The sequence below is a fragment of the Pavona decussata genome, unplaced genomic scaffold (assembly GCF_977016875.1).
Source record: "Pavona decussata unplaced genomic scaffold, jaPavDecu1.1 SCAFFOLD_40, whole genome shotgun sequence".
NCBI classification, from domain to species: domain Eukaryota; kingdom Metazoa; phylum Cnidaria; class Anthozoa; order Scleractinia; family Agariciidae; genus Pavona; species Pavona decussata.
The window spans coordinates 2463286-2482794 of record NW_028145462.1 but is presented as its reverse complement, the minus strand read 5'-3'; the positions used below and the strand labels follow the sequence as shown (position 1 = coordinate 2482794).

General features: G+C 38.7%; 2 protein-coding genes and 1 long non-coding RNA gene across 3 annotated transcripts in view; 2 read left to right on the top strand and 1 right to left on the bottom strand.

Moving 5' to 3' along the window:
* Positions 1 to 19509, top strand: part of LOC146483171 (uncharacterized) — a 221800-nt gene that overhangs the window by 101703 nt on the left and 100588 nt on the right. The gene's annotated exons all lie outside the window — the stretch shown is intronic.
* Positions 618 to 12036, bottom strand: LOC146483178 (uncharacterized). The gene is made up of 7 exons (XM_085106383.1): positions 11882 to 12036; positions 11656 to 11718; positions 10611 to 10739; positions 8177 to 8347; positions 6959 to 7089; positions 5570 to 5612; positions 618 to 4988 (listed from the first exon to the last, which is right to left on the bottom strand). Exons 1-7 carry the CDS (start codon positions 11984 to 11986, stop codon positions 3411 to 3413), a joined length of 2220 nt encoding a protein of 739 aa, XP_084962509.1. The 5' UTR covers positions 11987 to 12036; the 3' UTR covers positions 618 to 3410.
* LOC146483177 (divergent protein kinase domain 2A-like) lies at positions 12124 to 19252 on the top strand. The gene is made up of 4 exons (XM_085106405.1): positions 12124 to 12868; positions 14374 to 14530; positions 16089 to 16389; positions 17955 to 19252. The coding sequence occupies exons 1-4, from the start codon at positions 12393 to 12395 to the stop codon at positions 18260 to 18262; spliced, it is 1242 nt and encodes a 413-aa protein (XP_084962531.1). The 5' UTR covers positions 12124 to 12392; the 3' UTR covers positions 18263 to 19252.

Sequence of the window (19509 nt, the reverse complement as noted above, 5' to 3'; positions counted from 1 at the left end):
GTTTTCTAACCAATCACTGAGCACAGTAAAGCGAAACTAAAGCAAACGCGATTTACTTACAATTTAATTCTTTATTTCCCCAATAAAATTGCTATGTCAAGGTGATTCTAACTTTTTAGCCTCTGAATGTCATCTGTTTCAACCCTTTAAGGACGGTGCCTACTAATATAGAAAGTATTTTTGCGCGGTTTATGACTATGCGCGAAAAGCGTATCTTAGCAAGGGCTATTGGAATCAAGAAAGAAAATTAGGGGTAACCAGGCATTTTTTAGAGATGATTAAGCAACAAAAATTCAAAAAAGCATTAAAGAACAAAGCAATGTATGGCGTTTTTTTCCACATTGAAGCTTTATTATCTCTGAAAATTGTATGGCTACCCCCAATTTTCTTTTTGGATACCAAGAGCACTTGATAAGTTCTGCTTTCTCCGCACAGTATGAAACCGCGCAAAAATATACAGGTAAAAGTAGACACCACCAATACGAAACCCGAGTATCTCGAGATGCGCAGAATGTATGCGCAGTAACAAAAGTAGGCACCGTCCTTAAGCCCCAGTATCAACATACAAATTCTCCTCACTATTCTCATGTTTTTCTTATGGTACCAGTTGAGAGAACTTCTTTAAAATCAAGACATTTCATCGTTGTTGATCATCTCTTTTATTCTCACGACCTCTATGCTCAATCAAATAGTCATATTGTGAGGAGAAATTTTAATTTAAAAATATTAATCACCAACCATTCATATAAAACCTATCTTAGCAGCTCTTTTCGAGGCTCTTTTCCAATCACAAGCACTGGAAGTGTTGTCCACGTGACTCATACACATTATTTACAGATAAAATAATTATATACAATGAAAATAGCGTTTTCACATGACGTCACGGCGGCCATGTTGGTGTCCCAAAACAAAGAAAGGGAGGCCATGTTGGTGTCTCAAACTAAACCTCTATTAAAACTCTATTTTTATGCAAATACTTTCTTTAGTTTCAGTAAACCAGTATGGCCGGTAGTCACGTGAATGAAAACGCTCTATACAGCTTAAACAGGGAAATGAAATAACTCAATCGATTCCCTTGACAAATGGCATTTTTAAGCTGCCTTTCCAGTAATTTATAACACTAAATAATTTAAATCAACCTTTACACTTTGCAAGTAAATAAATATAGCTTTAGCTAGTATTTCTTACACTTAATTTTTTCACTATATATTATTCTACCCGAATTTTCGAAAAGGTGGTCGATGAAAATTTTAGCGCTTTTCGAGAAACGACGAATCACGGGTTTTTTGACCCGAGGTTCAAAATGATGTAAAAGAGAGAAGAAAGAGGAAGGGAAAAAAAAGACAACGCAACCTTTTGTTCTTATATTGACACTCTCACAGAAGCATGCCTTGAGCGCGCCTATTTTCTAAAAACCAGGTAGATATGTATATATCCTAGAAACTACATTAGAGCGGTTTTCAATTGAGTGTCGAAAGTAATTGCGCTTTTGCTTTGGTTTTGCATTACTATGCTTTGTGATTGGTTGATAAAACTCGCGCCACTTTCTCAACCAATAAGATGCAAAACCATAACCAATCGTGCCTTCGCCGCACGCGTTTTCCCGCGCTTGGCGCCGGTAACATGCATTTGCTTTGAATTCTGATTGGCTCGTTGCGCTGTTTACACCTGTTGTGATTGGTCAGAGCAATTATTTTGGTTTTCGTTTTACGACACTCGATTGAAAACCGCTCTATCCTAGAAACTACATTATTAAATTGTTTAACCCTGTGAACGGTTGACCGTCTGAAATAAACTTTAAAATGTTTTTACATTAAGCAATAAATAAGATAACACCCAATAAACTTTCAGTTTTAAATAAACCTTATTAAACTGAAGGATCGAGTAAGCTCATTCAAATTTCAATCCAGCAGGTTTTTTGAACGCCGTAATTTCTCTTCTTCTTCGATGCCTTGTGACAAAAAAATGACTTTATTTAAGTGTCTTCGTATTTAGCACCGTAGCACTAATTGAAGACACAAATAAATCAGTAAAATAAATATACAAATTGAACATAACATTTGTCAAAAATCCCAACTGGTGGGAGGCAAACCAGTTGGCCATTTACAAAGCGTGGCCTTGGATTTGAAAACGGAGCTACCGTGAAACAAATCCAAGTGGTCAGAGCGGGACTTGAACCTGGGGCTTCCGTATTACAAGTCCGGTGCGCTAAACACTAGGCCACGCCGCACAAAAAGACAGAAAAGTCTCAGCGTTTGACCCAGCGAGAACATTAAAAAAAAAAAAAAAAACACTAAAAATGTTGTCTCATGTGTCCCAGGTTAATTTGTGGCCTTTTAAAGGTAAATCAGTCGAAGCTAATACACTTTGACCTGTTCGGATGATTTAGCTGAAAATTTGAGTTGCCTAAAGTTTTAGAAAACGGAATTCTATTCGCCGAATTTACGAGCTGTTGCTGGCTGTTAACCCTCCTTTGAGATATTTGCCAATCCGTAAACGAAAGGTTACCGAGGACCTTTCGATTTGACTACAAATACGAATGTCTAAAATCTAGTTTGCGTGGTTTAGATAACCGCTTGCCACAGGGATCTAAGGTCTCCTTGTCTGCTGGTAAACAGCGGGAAGGAGCGCTAGTTCTGGGGATGTGACTGATTTGAAATTTGAAAGTCCTAATCGTACTTTGATCTGAAAGCCCCTAATTCATTTCCTGTGCTAGGAAACTTTAAGCTACATTTTGACAAAGAAAACTTTGGATTTTCTTTGAAACTAAATCCGAATTTCTGAGGCGATTTAAGCCTTGCAGATAGTGTACCCTAAGAATACCACTCACACTACTCAATTTCATCTCAGTCTGTCCGTCGACTGTTGATTCGGGCGACGTGGTAGCTCTCACGTGATTGGCTTGCAATTCTTCTACAAAACAATAGAACAGACAACAGAACAATACCCCCCCCCCCCCCTTCAACCCTAAAAACAATAGCAGACAATTACAAGCTTTCGAGAGCTGGTACACTACTGGTTGATTCGCAAGATTTTCATTCGCACCTTCAACTACCCAAGACCCCTTCGCAGCCGTCGTTTGGGGCTCGTCACGCAACACGCTCCCTCCCAAACTCGTTGCGTGACGATCCCAAACGGCGGCTGCGAAGGAGACTACAACTACCTCTTCTGCTCCAGGGAATTTGTAACTGTGCACGATTTCGATATCGCAGCCCCATCAATACTATCTGAGTCGGCATCATCCTTAATCGTGCTAATCAATTTCTCCCTGTAAGCCAAATTCTGTTACGTAGCATTTTCAATCTCAGCCTCAATTTTACTTTTCTCTACGGAAACGTTTTCCGTTAGGGATTCTTCAATCGCAGTTTCATCTAAGAAATCTGACTGGCTGTCGTGAAAAATCCCAATACTCAATTTCTCTCCGCCGGCTGTATCCTACTTGACATAATGTCAACAGCCTCGTCTTCACTTTTCTGTCCGTGAGAATTGCTAACAAAAGTGCTTTCTGTCGATGATTCTTGGGTCTCAGTTTCCGCACCAATATGATCTGACTTCCTAGCTTCATTCATCGCTTTCGTTTCCTCTCTGTCAAACGAATAATGATTAGTATCATTTTCATTTACATCTTCGGTTTCACTTGTCTGTTGCTTAGTGTCTTTAACAAAAGCATTTTCTCTCAATGATTCTCGGGCCTCAGTTTCCGCACCAATGTGATCTGACTTTCTAGCTTTATCCATCGCGTTCGTTTCCTCTCTGTCAAACGAATAATGATTGGTATCATTTTCATTTACATCTTCAGTTTCGCTTGTCTGTTGCTTAGAGTCTGTAACAGAAGCATTCTCCGTCAATGATTCTTGGCTCTCAGTTTCATCAGTATGATCTGATTTACTAGCTTCATCAATCGTGTTCGATTTTTCTCTGGCAACCGAATGCTGATTAACGTCATTTTCATTTGCATCTTGAGTTTCGCTTGTCTGTTGTTTAGAGTCTGTAACAGAAGCATTCTCCGTCAATGTTTCTTGGCTCTCAATTTCACCAATGTGATCTGATTTACTAGCTTCATCAATCGCGTTCGATTCCTCTCTGTCAACCGAATGCTGATCAGCATCAGTTTCATTTACATCTTCAGTTTTACTTTCCTGTTCTTGGGCATTTCTGACCGAAGCGTTCTCTGTCACTGATTCTTGAATTCCAGTTCCATCAGCGTGATCTAACTTACCCTCAACCGCGCTACTCAACTGCTCTCCGTCGGTCAAATGGTCATTCGTCACACCCGTCTTATCAGCACTCGGTAGACGTTCTGTATACTGCTCTTTTCTATCAGGCAAATGAGTATCTTGCACCGCACTCGCTTTCTCTCCATTACCATCCACGGCCTCACAGCTACTAATAGGAACTACGGCCCTCTCACCCTGACAAACCTGATCCAAACCGGATTCAGAAATCCCAGATTCACAGTGAGTTTCACTGAGTCTGTTTTCAACTGCCACAGAGTCCTTTTGATCTTCCAACGCTATTGTACCATCCCCTTCTTGGTTCCTAACAGCCCCCAATTCACTGCCTCTCTCGCCAGACAACTCTTCACATTTACTCAAAACACCCAGTTGTTGCTCATCAAAAGAACTGCATCCCTCAGGGTCCCCATCCCTCTCCCCCACAGGCAGCCCAACCGTGACTACGTTGGCTGGCTTTTCGACCTTCCTCGAAGCCGCAACCAACGCAATTTTGAATCCATAAGCGGGCTTGTTTGGCGTCGATCCAAAGTAGTTCTCTGCCTGAGGTCCCGCGTCACGTGATAGATCGCCAACTGGAGACTCTGCCCCAACCCCCTCTTCTCGCTCGTGTAAAATGGTGTCCAGGCTATCACGACTTCTTCGCATCTCGTGAATTTCTTCGCTGATTCCTTCCAAGTTTTTCAGGGCTAACGAGTATTTTTGTTTTGCCTCTTGGAGACTTTCTTGAGTGAGTTCAACTTGTCGCTTATGAGCCTAGAAAAAGAAAGTTAGGTATTATTAAATGTTAGCGCAACAACTAAGGCAGACAAAATGAAACTAACGCATAAACAAAATAATTGAAGCCAAACAATTCAATTATTTTTTAAAATAATGCCAAGATCATGATGGTGAATGAACATCACCGAGGCGAGAAAACGGAAACCTTCCCTCTTGCTGACGTTCAAAATAATACAGTCAAACCTCTTTATTACGGACACCAAGGGGACAGGAATAAGTGTCCGCATTATAGAGGTGTCCGTTTTAGAGAGGTAGGCTTTATATGGATTTCAGTCTCTCATGGACCAAGTGAACTGTCCGTAATAGAGAGGTGTCCGTATTCAAGAGGTGTCCGTAAGGAGAGATTCCACTGTACTTCATTTGGAATAAATGTGATTGTTTATTTTAAGAATAAAATGCAAGGAACCGCAAACGAAATGCTGCAGGTATACGCAAGAACTGTAAAGGATCTAGTCAGCCAAAAATATAATAGAAATATAGTTTAAGCCTGGTGAATGAATGAGAATGATGTATTATGTAGTAAGTTCTACATATGAGTGTACACAATTATTAGTTACCTCTAATATTTGATCATACTTCATCTTCAAATCAAAATACGGCCTGAAATAACAACAGTGGCATTTTTTAATAATAATAATAATAATAATAATAATAGTAATAGTAATTTTATAAAAAAATAATAATAAAAAAATCTTTATTACAAAACCTCAATTAAAATCCTATTTACAATCAACCCGCTGTTACAAAAAATCCAATTAATTAATCGAAACACTATTCATTCACAAATTCTAAAATTCTAGTAATAGTAATAATAATAATAATAATAATAATAATGTTTCTCTTCAAAATTTTAGCATCAACCAGCGGAAAACAACACAGAGTGATGTCCTCTAACTAAATTTAATCTAAAAAATCCACCTTAAACTCGACATACGACGGTCAAACTCTCAGCCCTTCAGAACCACAATGAGCAATGTGTCTTGAATACCTTTTAATGGAAGTAATCTAATTAAGTGCATTTGAATCTGAATTGACCACTTGCATAGCCATTACTACAATGGCAAAAACACGCACATTTAGACGAGTCTAAAAATACGCGCATATGCGTTTTTGCTGCGTCAAGAACGCGTCTGAGGAGTTCGCTTAATTCTGGCCTGCACTGTACACACTGGTTTACTGCAAGATTTAAATTACTGGTACATCTCAAAATAGATTCAATTATACGACTGTTAATTTCGATGGTGTGTCACAAGCATTTGTAACACACTCGGTTTTAAATGAAATGTTTCGCACAATAACTGAGTTGATAGAAAAACAATGCGAAATAAAAGACACTTTGGGTAACAAAATGCTCAGCTTTAGATATCGATGACCACTCCTCAGTCATATTAGCAGAAGGGAACACTGGGCGTGGTCCAGTCATCGCCAACAAAATCTTGTTTACCCGATGAAGCTACTCAAACCAAATCAAATGTTTCATTTACAGAACTTTTCAAAATATCAAGCTAAATCGAACTTCATTGAAGTTCATTGAGTTCGATTAGGTTTGATGACCAAGTTGGCATACATTCGATTGAAAATGATTAAAAATTATAACAGTAGCAGATCATAAAATCTATTTGTTCATTTCACCTAATTCTTTGTTGTTCTTGTATGCTAAAAAAGACTTCAAAATTCTTCTTAATTCGAGTGATGGGCTCGGAAATCGAATGCAGTTGAACTCTCCCACAACTCTTTTGGTTTGATTGTGTTCGATTGCCAAACTCAATCCAACCCAATGGTTCAATTAGATCTATTTGATTGAGTTCAATAAAAACCAAACAATCGAACACAATCATTCGATTAGGTTCGATTGAGTTCAATTAAAACTAAATAGTTTGAGTAGTTACATTGGGTGTTTACTAACTCCAGTAAGTTACATATAACAAGTGTAACATTCTCTGTACCTGGATTTGTTAATAGCAGACTTTAGTTTTGTTCTCAGTTCTGTCACTTTGTTCCCAGCTTCACTGAATGCCCGAGCTGTATCTAGATGTTCTTTTTCGCTCAGAGCTCGATCCTTATCAGAATCCATTACCTGACAGAGCAAACAGACAATCGATCAGAAACATAACACCCCTGAGAATTAATTTTTCAAGGAAGCAAGGAGTGCATTGTCTTTCACCAATTTGGCCCATGTTCTATTTTGTCGTTGTTGGTTAAATTCAATTTCCTGAGTCTGCATGAGAGTGTTGAGTTTGTTGAGTTATGTTACTGACTCCTTGCTAGGCAAGATTCTTTGCTCCAGTTCCCCAGTTTTTCCCTCTCAAAACCAGCATTTACAAATTCCAGTAATAGCTGGTTAATGTCCCCAATAAGCACCCTGCATTAAAGTTAGAGGAATTTCAAAAGTGGTTCATTTTTAACAAGAGAACAATAATTGAAGAGGCTTGTGGAAAAGTCTCCTAAGTGACAATTTAGGTCAGAATTCTTTTAAATCAAAACTGCCTGATTTTTTGCATGTGCCATCATTTACGCTTATTAATTATAATGCCTTCATATTTTTTTGCTGGTTTGCACTAACTGTTTTCGAGAAAAACAAACTCAAAATATTGCGAAATCATGAATGGGTGCAGGGAAGTGGATCAAATGTCGTTGTTAGGTGCTCTGTGTAATTATGAGTGTTTGGTTTTATCAACAGGGTTGATACTTAAGGATATTTGGCGTTATCAACTCTGTTAACAAACCAAACACTCGTTTCCACTCTCCACTGATTTAACACCACAGGTTCTTTAGAAACTAACCCCCAACTCTTTGTAATTGCCCGGCAGTGTACAATTATTGTACAGGTAATTACAAAGAGCACCTAACCATAATTCAAGAAGGAAACACACAGGATTCCCATCCTTGAGAATGACTTGATGCAGCATTCCTGCCACAGGATTCCCAACATTAATAGTTAACAGAAAATCAACAGTCAGGGCTGTCATTAAGTTTTCAGCCACATGTTGCATTAAGCTTCTCACCCGTAACAGTGTTGTTAATTTCTGAATAAAATAACCCTTCAACCATCAAGATCAGCCGTAACATCAAGGTTCTTTGAAGGTTATTCAGCCGTAACAGGTGTTACAGGTTACGGCCCTTAATGACAGCTCTGACAATGTATATGTACACCGTTGCCCAACCTTGAGAACAGCTTGATTTAGCATTTCCTGCCATGTAGGATCCAGCACTTTATGTTCTTTGGATGTAGAGACTAGTTTTTGTTCAGCTATGGTCAGCATTTTCTTGGCAGCCTGGTGGGAACTGCAAGCTCTCTCATATTTCAAAGCTGCCTTTTGAGTGTCTATCTGGGACTATGGGAAAGAAATGTATTCAATAAATTTTTACATTAACTGTCAAAATTCTTACACACTGATAGGGGTATCGAATGGTCCTTGCAAGCATGCGAGCAGTGTGTTTATTTTTGCGAGCACAAGCAGTTGTCTAATTTTTCTTGCAAGCAGCGAGCTTTTTAGAAAATACAGGTGGCGAGCAGTGAGCAATTTAGAAAAATACAGATGTCGAGCAGCGAGCACTTTGAGCATTTCGTAAATTTTCCACTGGCCGGAATCTCTCTTTTATTAATAGAATACTTTGTTTTGCGCAAAGTAATAGCTAATAATCTGGCTGACACCTCCAAAACAGAACAATAGGTGGAAACCAAGGGCTGTTCAACCAGTCCCAGCATCTCACAGCCAATTGTGCCCTGGTTGATGCCAAATTAGATAACGTAGTCAGTCAGGGTGGACGCTCAAGAACTTCAAGAGCTCTCAAGGAGATCTACTAGATCCAAAACCCACCATCTAAAGTTTTCCATCTCTTTCTAATCATAACTGATTTATCGTTTCTTATATGTATAAAAATACAAAGCAGGATTAACGAAATTTCAAGCAATCAAGTGCATGGTAACGAAAATGCGAGCATGCGAGCAGTTGCAAAAATTTCGCAAGCACGAGCAAGCGAGCTCCTGTGTAATTTTTGCGAGCAATTCGAGCAAAGGCCAAATTTTGCGAGCACTTTTAAATTGAATGGGACCATTTGATACCCCTACAGATTGGCTTGTAACTATCATCAATAAGAGTATAGACAATATAAATGACGCCAGATGTAATGAGAACACTTTTTTAATGGAAAATAAAGCCAATTCTGCTCTTACTTTTCCTACGTTATTGTAAAAGACAAGTAAATGGCAGTTTTTTAGAGTATAGACCATAAAATGATGCCTTAAAATGTTCAAATCTTGGTAGTGAAACCACTCGCCTGTGGCTCATCGTTCCACTTGAGTTTTAAACATTTTATGACATTGTTTTATGGTCTATACATTCCTTGAATAGATCCTTCTCCAAAATGGTGGAAACAGTTTTGAATGAGTTAAAATTGAACTGAATGAAAAACTGATACCGGCACTGAAAAGATCAGCACCTTAACTTTAGTAACCTTGCAAAGTTTCAGCATATTAGGTGTTATATCAGCTTAGGAACTGACAAATTTACAGACGTTTGTATGACTGGGGGTATGACCTGATACAAACATCAGTAAATTTTTCATTTTTCAACTTACATTTTCTCAGCTGATATATTTACTCCTGATATGCTGAACCTTTGCAGGGTTACTAAAGTAAAACTGCTCTTTCTAGTGCTGGTATACATTTTTTATTTTAACTTATTTGGATAATTTTTTGGCTGCCATTTTGGAGAAGGGTCTATTGACTCAATCATGCAAACTTTAATAAACAGTAAAATTTTACATCTTAATATTAAGTTATGTCAAGAAAGCCCAATCTGAGACAACATTGGTACTCGAATGCCAATTGTGTGATGATTTTAAAACTTTGGGAATTCAAAATGCCTCACCAGGTTTTGTAAATTAAGCAACGTAAAGTTGCACTTCAGGCCTGTTCATGAGTTGAGTAAACATGTCCAGAAATGCAAACAGTGGCAACTCTGACAGCTCGTCTACATTAATTAAAACTATTTCATCAAACCTGTCATTTTCATCAAACAGATCACAACTTAAACCAAATTTCATCTTTCATCTTACTTACCTACTTCATCATATTTTAATTAAATTTCATCCCTTCATCAAATTTCAACATAAATTTTCATTAAAATCTTGGCATTTATGCCAAAACTGTTAGTAATATTTAATCAATTTTTCCATTTTTCATTATTGCATGTGTTGTAGGTAAAAAGGAATCCCAGGTTAAAATGATTTCAACCTTCATGTAGGTTGATTTGTATTTTCCTTCGTTTCAGATGTAAATTAGCCAACCTTAACAAAGGAAAATACAAATCAACCTAGGTTGAAATCATTTTAGCCCAGATTCATTTTAACCTACAACACATGTACATGCATCTCTGGATTGTCTCTGTGTGGCCCATATTCAAATTTCCAGACAGTTGGAGGGTGGGGGGGGGGGGGGTGGGGACATTTCTACAGCAACAAACTCAAGAAGTACAAACAAAAGTCTTGTGTGTTACTCAAACATTCTACATGTATGGCTGTACATTTGAGTACCCACACATGACTGTCACAATAGACATGTTGTCAGTAGCTTCTACTTTATTGAGCTCAAACCTGTTTCGCCTTCCGTACAGCATCATAATAAGGTCGTGCATGATTAACGCACTTTCCTAAGAAAACTGCTTGACTTTTAAGAACATATGCTGACTCTGTCAGGGTCTGCCTAAAGGCTGCTTGAAGTTCCTGAAATATTAAAATATACTTTTAAGGTGACTGTTATTGCTCACCATGGTAACTAGCCACTTGAGAAAATGATGTTGACATTTCAGCTGCTAGTTGTGTTTGACGGAGATGCATACTTATCTGTTGGTGTGACTGTGTTGTCACATGTGTGTCCTGACTGCATACCAGCAGATCTTTTTGTTCGACGTATGTAACGTTCATCTTTTCGTCGCCATTTTGAAAGACGTCATATTGTGGTTTCTCCCTAATTACTCCCTAATCTTTGATTACAACTAGTCTTACAAAATTATTACTGGAGGTTATGATATACATATTCACTGATTGCATCACATGCTGTGAAATTGGTAGATTTCAAGGCCACTTTACAGGCTACAATTATTCCGCCCAGGATCAGTTGGCCCGACAGTTCCAGAGCTCAAATTGTATGTGTATTTTGGCACCTAATTTATAACTGATCTGTGAAAAGAAAATTGGCCTAATTCCATATATCTCATTTCCACAATCTGGAAGACACCGCCACATCAATCAAAGTTCAAAATAAAACGTCGTGGAAATCAAAACACAAGCATGATTTGTGCTCTAAGACTGTTGGGCCGACAAATCATAGCAATTGTAAACTGGTCTTTAATTCATATAAAAACATCTATTCTTTGTTAGATTTTACTTCAATTTTTCTTAATTTTATTTATAATTGACAGTATCAAGCCGGCAGGGAGGCTTTTTGCATATTTTTATATAATTTAGCTTGAAATTGTTAGTGCTTAAATTCGTAAGATACTCTTTGTACTATATACCGCACTATATTTAAACCTTTGAATGCCAAGGACGTATATATATGCATAAGCTGATATCTATTTCACAAACATAAGCTTAGATGGGAGCTAATTTTAGCAACGAAACAATGTAAGCTTAATACCTCAAGGTCTTGCTCTAAACGGTTAATTTCTGCCGTGGAGGAGTTTAACCGATCGAGTTCCCCCTGAAATAAACAAAATATAGTACTGTTTTTGCTAGAAATAACCACAAAATTGTCAAAAATACGTTATTAACATTCACCAACCGTAGCTTTATAACGCTGTAAATAACAAAATTCACAGCAATCAGCTAGTAGCTAAAATCATAATACGTGAGGATTATCTGACCTTCACACGGGGATCAAGCATTTCTTCCACATCGTCTTCTTCACCATCGCCTTCCCTATTTACTTCTTTGCTTCTAGAAAAAGTCTGACAGGAATTTGAAGCCATTTCGGCAAAAGCTACATTAAAAAGCCAAAGTTTTTTTTACATAAGTGTCGAACGCAAAACAGGTGCTTGTTGGAGTAGCCTCGATTTCATGTGATAAATAACTGCGCCTGGCTGAAATCGCAGTGAATACATTTTCAGCGCCCATTTTTCATATAAAAATGACCCGTAAACATCTTCATTTTCCTCGATTTTCCACGGCATCGGTACAAAAGCGCACTGGGTTCATCCTCATCATTTCCTAGAGCTTTCATTCTAGTTCATTTAAAAGGTAGCGATCCTGGAAGACCGGAACTACTGCAATCTTAAACTGCAAAACAGTGGCCGGCTTTGTTGGTCTAGGCAGCTGGTTTGACGCATTACGGGGATTACGGTGTCAGTGCCTTGTTGAAATGCCTTGCCATGCATAATGTGGCGCCTTGTTCTCGCTTATTTCATACCGAAGAGATGGCGAGGTACCAGTTTTATGGCAGTAGTTTTTGCCGTTACTTTGATAGCCTTCATAACCATATTAAAACTTCGAAGCAGTCCGATCCTAGAATTCGGACCACGATATGAGTTCGTGGACGTCCGACTTACCAAAGATCAACTTGGAATCAATCATTGTCCTGTTTGCTTTGGACGAAATAAATCCATCTGTGAGGGGATTCTAGAAAACACGGTTAAATTACGCCGCAAAAAGGAGACTGTACTCGGAGACAAGTGGAAACCAAGAGCCCAAAGCCTGTGGAACAAGGAACACATTTCCATAAAGCATTTTGGAAATGCTAGTGAGTTTTACAAACTAGATAATGAATTATGCAGCCTTGTAGGAAAGATAAATGCTCCATGCAACGTTCAAGAGGTCGTTTGGAAGTCATTTCTTAATCCTTCATCTATAGAAAGGTAGGCAAGGTACATTACTAGAGATGTAGTCTGCGTCGCAGGCACAAAGCTTACCGCCAACAAACAACTTTACTATCCTTTTTCTACTAAGATCACCAGAAAAGTATCGATTTTGTTTTATCATCTCTAAATGGCTATTTCAAAGGGCCATCCTCTTAATGGCAGAGATCATGTTAATGGCAGAGATTTGCACAGAAATGGTCATAATAGAGCCATTTGAAGCTGTTAAAAATTACCTGAGATCATAAGGGAGGTCTTTTTGGACTGAAGTAAGGCTTCAAAGCTTTGTTATAATGTAGTACATTGAAGCATTTTCATTAATGCTTTCATGCAGCTTTCAGTATTGTGGTCCGTTTCTCTTTATCACAACAATAGTGAACTTATTCAACAGCACATGAAAGAGTAGGGGACAGCAAAATATAACAGCGACATGAATAAATAATTAATTTTCTGGCTGTTTACTATATAGCTTAATATATACATTTGAATATTTACTCAACTTGTGCCATCCATGAGGCATTTTCCAGCCTTTCTTCTGTTTTCAAGCAAAAACAGCCAACCTCTGTACCTTATTGTACTGCAAATACTCTACTAACAAAATGCCATTTAAAAAAACAAAGCAAACTCACAAGCTGATGTGTGTAGGGCTGGACCAGGTGACATGAACCAGTGTCCAGTGAGCCACTTTAAGCCACACTAGTGACTACCATTAACTTTCTTTTTAAAAAATAAATAAAATACTAAAAGTAAAATGAATGGGAATTTCCGTGGCTTCCGCAGAGTAGCTCTTTCATGATCATCGACTGTTTCCAGCTCAAATTGGAATTTTGGAATTTTGGTTTTTGTGGAGGAAAACTGGCTTGGTCTTTGAGGAGGAAAACTGGCATACTTGGAGAAAAACCCTCGGAGCAATGTTTGTCATAAGATCCTAGCTTAAAGACCTAGTTCCCATCCGTAGTCAGAGCATCTGAACTAGTAATTGAGAGGTCATAGGTTTGACTCCTGTAAGGAGCACTCAGATTTCCTTTTTTTTTTTGTAATCATGCCCATGTCACTCACTGAATAACACATCATTCTCATAATATCACAATTGAGACCAAAAGGACAGTTAAATCTATGTAGAAAGGAGAAAGTCTATTTTAAGGGGGCAAATGAAGGGGTGCGTGGAAAAAAGCCCTAAATGACATCTGATCTCATGTCAAATTCTCCTTTGCTCGTGATAAAGGGAAGAACAAGGTAATCACATAGGGTTTTTTTCCACGCACCCCTTCAATTTTAATAATTTTTTCCAGGGGTGACTGGAACAAAGCCCTAAGTAACCTCTGATAAATTGCATGGTTCTCCTTCCAAATTGCCTTGTATTTGCCTGTGAAATGAAAGGAGAATTTGACCGTACATCAAAAGTCACTTAGGGCCTTATTCCACACACCCATTCAAAAAATATATATAATATATTTAGCATAAAGTGGCTCAAGCTTTTACATTTCTCATTTCTCTCTTAAAAGTGCCCTACTGGAAACAATGGGGTGTCCATCTAAAAGGCTGATGACAAAAGTAAAGCAGTTATACTTTGGGAGCAATTCAAAAGGAAATCTATCAGCCAATGACACAATTCAGCTAACCTCGACTTTGAACTTGAATCAGGAACCAATAATCTTTCAGGTGGGAAGACGTCACTTTGCTGTGCTATTGGCACAAATGAAACCAAAGCTATTGCTTATTTGGATAGATTTAATTATTAGGGGAAGTTAGTTTCTAAAGAAACTGTGGTGCTGCGTTAGTGGGGAGTAGAAACAAATGTTTGGTTTGTCAACGGCGTTGATAAGGTAATTTGGCCACCGTCCTGGGGGGGGGGGGGGGGGGTACTCAACAGATGTTTGGGTAGGGAGGTGAGGCCCAGGCTTTGAAACCCTGACCCTGTTAAAGACACAATTCTCTGATTTCCTTATCCCCTTTAAGACAGAATTCGAAATTTTCAGACCCTGTCTAAGACATTTAACCCAAAATCATACCCTGTTTAAGACTAGAATGAAATACGAATACACTAGTTTCTTACTGTATTTTATTGCATTGGCAGTCACAATCTACTTGAAGTCATTGAAATATCCTTCGTTCTTCAAAAGACCAATAAACAGACATCTAAGCTTATCCTGTTTAGGTCATTAGGTCATGTAGGGATACCCTGTTTAAGACAGAAAGTGATGAATTAGATACCCCGTTCAAGACAAAACACCCTGAAAACCATACCCTATAGGGCCGCACATCCCCGTTAAGGTCACATACATGTATGGGAGTACCCCTCCCAGGGCCACAGTAAAGAGATTCAAGTGCTGACATTTCAAGTATAAGCCTTTCATCAGAGCGAATCCCTCTGTCAAAGTGCTATTCGAATCTCTTTACTGTGACCAAATTACCTTTGGTTATCAACTCTGTTGAAAAAACCAAACATTCTATTTGCCCATTTGCCAATTAAACTAACCCTTATAAAAGATGTAAAATACTGCACTATAGCCCTTCCACTCAAATAATAGCCCTTATCATGGTTTTGGACGCCATTTTGACGAGTAGGCAAATAGGCTTGAAATAACAGTGTTTGTATGGAAATCCGATGGCAAATAATTTTCATAAAACATCGCTTCTGAAAAATTCATGAGTTGGAAACTTTTGGCACTAGGAAAAGGAATTTAAGAAAAAATTGGAGGGATGTAGCTGGTGCCAGAAAGCGTCCAGTCGTGTTTTGAACTTTTCATACATTTCCCTGTATTTTTTCCCACGAACTATTTTTAGTAGCAGTTCATGGCTGGTTCGCTATACAGACAAATGTATAAATAAAAATCAAAGAAAAGACACATTTGAGTCTTATAACCCAAAAGCGACTGAGTGAAACTTTTTCCACTCCCAAACTACAGATTCAGAATTGAGACCATTTAAATCCCAGGAAAATCCTTTGCATATCTGTGTGAAATCTAAAATTACCCCTTCCCCTCTGACTAAATGATTCTGTAAAATTCAGTGGTAGCAACCCTTTTAACTCATTTCTAAAGGAGTAGAAATCTCTCCTGGCCCATTTCCCGGCCCTTGGGACAAGGAAATAAGTCAAGTAAGTCAAGACTAACCACCGGCCACAAAGCCTGAGGACTCTGGATACGAGATTGTAAATTGTTGGGTAATGTGTTCCCTGCATTTATAAGTATTTTTCTTTCATCTGTGCGTCCATTAGCTGTTTCCTGCTGACAGTGGATGGCCTTTCCCCAAGTTTTACGGAGCTTGCGGTCGAGCAATTGTCATCGAAGATGCCGGAGTGCCTTTAGATTCTCTTCTCTCAGAGCCATGGATGGAAAGGGCGAAACTTGCCTTACATGTTATCAAGATAGCAAAACAGTTGACAAACAATCGTGAACATTGGGGATTGTATTTGAAAGAAACTGCCCTAGGCAATTTTGCCATGACAAACAGAACAGTGAAGATGGTAGATGCAAACCACATCTTGGTGGTTGATCTTTCAGACTCTAGTACCAAAGGTAATTACACAGTAATAAAATAAAAGCTAGCCCTAATATTCCCCCAGGGTGCACTGTGCAGGCTTTAACTTCATTTATTTATGTGTTGATAGAATGTTTCAGAGACTAAAATGTTGCGTACACAACTGTGTTGTGTTTCAATGCGAATACACTGACGAGAGAGATTACAAAATTACAAATTACAAAACTATGGATGAGCAAAGAAAACAATTAGAAATAAAAATACATTGTGACGTAGCAAGTCCAGGTACCAAACAAAGTTTTATAAGGTGGAGTGGCTTGGCCCTGACTTTCAAACCCTTACACTTGTATATACCATTTAAGATTTTTTGACAGGAAATGTAACCGTTTCATGTATCTTCCACAGAAATAAAATGCACCCCTTTCACATACATACAGCAGAAACACTGCATCCCTTTTCTTTCCCTTCGGAATTAACTTAATGAATGACCCTTTTAAATAACTAAGAGGCACTTTTCCCCACCCTTTTCTGTACTTCAGCTCGTGAAATACCTACCCCTTTATATACCTACAGCCTGAAAAAGGTAGCCTTTTCGGGCCAGTCTGCAGGGTATGGCATGTGCCACTCGAGTATCGTTCTTGCATGTTTGGTGTGCACGCCAAATTTTGTTCTCTGAATGAACATGCTGAATATAGCCCTTACTAACACCCTTCAGGATGTAAAGTTTCCACTCTAACCTATGTATATACTCGAAAAAGGTTTGTCTTACATTGATAAATGCTATAAGAATGTAATTTCCACAAAACAAGAAAACTTTTCTTACATACGTTGCAAAAGAAAATATATCATTGTCGCCCTGGGACAATGATCTGAGGTTTAATACTGAAGTGCAACACGCGTCATTTCACACGGGTAACTTCGAAGACTTATCTTACTGCGCGCGGTTATATTTGGGTTGGCTTACTGTCAAATTTCCATTTCTTTTGGTGGGGGGGGGGGGGGTGGAGGGGGGCGGGCTAAATTTTGTAGGAGCCTTAATGTTCAGAAACAGTTTTATTAACGAATAAAACAGGAATTCCTTTGCTGACTGGGAGAAAAGTTTGTCCTCTGTACCATGAACGTGTAGGACAGGTGGGTGCGACAAGGTGAAGGAAACAAAATATATAAAGAGTTCATAATGTTTCATGGTAAAGGGTCCAGAATTCGAAACGACTGAAACAATACAAAAGAACTGATTAAGTCAGTGAAAGATAACTCTTCACTATCAAGTGTTGGGGAGCAGGGATGGCGCAGTGGTGAGAGCACTCGCCTACCACCACTTTGGCTAGGGTTCGATTCCCGGACTCGGCGTCATATGTGGTTTGAGTTTGTTGTTGATTCTCGTCCTTGCTCCGAGAGGTTTTTTCCGGGTACTCCGGTTTTCCCCTCTCCTCAAAAACCAACATTTCCAAATTCCAATTCGATCTGGAGAGTGTCCCAGTACTGTAAAGCGTATTTGATCATCTCGTCATGGAATTGTGGGCTATACAAATTTACATTTTTTTTGGTGTTATTAGACAGAGTATTAAATAGCAAGTTATAAATTTTTATCTTTACTTCACAGCTGAAAGCAAGAAGGCAGTGAATGAATGCGATCAAACAGACGAGGATTGCTTGTCTTTTCACCCCAATGAGCTCTGCCAAGGAACCGTTCGAGATCAGAATTATTACGCGATTTGCCGCAGTGTGCTAATGGACATAGGAAGCAAAAAGGGATTGCTGCACACACCTCCTGACGAAAACGAATTTAAAGTGTTGCTTGACGAAGCTCTCGCTGAATGTGTAACAGCAAGAACTATTAGAAGAGAGGAAGCTATTGATCTTATTGTAGGTCTACTTCAAAGCAAAATATCTTCAAAATTAGACTCGTAAGTTTTAATGAGCGTTACAATGTAGAGGCTAGAGATCTCGCCCTGTTAACGTTCGCTGACTAGCATAGGGAGCTTTAGCAACGGCGACAGAAACGAGAAGCAACAGGCTTTAACAACCAAAACAAAAACTCTGCACGTGCATTACCCTTTTTGGTACATTTCTTTGCCGTCACTGCACAACTAGGACGTGAAATTTCCTGATGGGACGTTTTATGGAGGACGTAAACACACAACGACAAATTTTTCTTGCTCTTCCTAAACTTGGGTGCGGTCTCAAAGAATCAACTCCAGGAAATTTCACCAAAAAAATGCAAATTCATTTTTAATTAATAGTGACGTTTTCGCTGCCGTCGCCGTCGTCGTTGCTACTAAAATCATCGTAATTACTCTGACCAATCACAGAAAGCTTTAACAGCGCAATGAACCAATCAGAATTCGAAGTCATTACGTGTCACGGGCGCCATGCGCGGGAAAATGGGTACGACCAAGTTTTAAGACCAAGTTGCTTTTCATTGGTTGAGAAAGTTGCGCGAGTTTTTTAAACCAATCATGAGCACGATACAACAAACGGAAAGTAAACGCGAAATTACTTTCGACACTCAATTGAAAACCACCGGCTCTGTGATTGGCTACATGGGGAAGTAAGCCAATAAAGAAACGAATTATTGTTAAGTGCATAAAAATTGGATGACTTGTTCCTTAAAATCAGATCTAGCGAAAAATGCGCATAGGTCCTTTCTGTACTCAGCCCTTGAAAAGTTAGATAGCGACATAAAATTTCCAACAGGTTTGTTTTCTCAACAACGTCGAAAACCTTTTGACGTGTTTCCCTAGAATTTTAAACAAGGGAGGATTGGGGAAGCATTTTACGATGAAGTTAAGTTGTCGTTTATCTGTGTTTCTTAAGAATTAAAACACTCTTAGAAAGTTGCAAGAACTCAGAAGAGCTTGACATTCTTCCGCATAGAAACTAGTCATGTAAACACACACGCCTACGTCAGGAGGGTAATGGGCTCCTGCCTACGTCTATATTTATTTAGTATAAATCTACTAGTGTTCTATCACGAATGCAGTTCTCTGATTGGCTACGCTACTCGCTATCTATTCTGTGATAGATAGTGAGTAGCGATTTTCAACAAAATGGCGCCCGCTTCTTCGCGTTTTCGAAGTGTCTGCGATGAGGAAATAGATAATTTACTTGTTTAGTTTTGAACGACTAGTAGATTTATACTAAAACAATTAGATTAT

Excerpts from the sequence above, each read along its gene's own strand:
- LOC146483178 (XM_085106383.1), bottom strand. The coding sequence starts at position 11,986 with ATGGCTTCAAATTCCTGTCAGACTTTTTCTAGAAGCAAAGAAGTAAAT. Across the intron at positions 10,740-11,655 it reads GTTTAGAGCAAGACCTTGAG|GAACTTCAAGCAGCCTTTAG; the intron begins GTATTAAGCTTA and ends TTAATATTTCAG. Across the intron at positions 5,613-6,958 it reads TCTGCTATTAACAAATCCAG|GCCGTATTTTGATTTGAAGA; the intron begins GTACAGAGAATG and ends TTGTTATTTCAG.
- LOC146483177 (XM_085106405.1), top strand. The coding sequence starts at position 12,393 with ATGTGGCGCCTTGTTCTCGCTTATTTCATACCGAAGAGATGGCGAGGT. Across the intron at positions 14,531-16,088 it reads AGGAACCAATAATCTTTCAG|CTGTTTCCTGCTGACAGTGG; the intron begins GTGGGAAGACGT and ends TGCGTCCATTAG. Across the intron at positions 16,390-17,954 it reads TTCAGACTCTAGTACCAAAG|CTGAAAGCAAGAAGGCAGTG; the intron begins GTAATTACACAG and ends TTTACTTCACAG.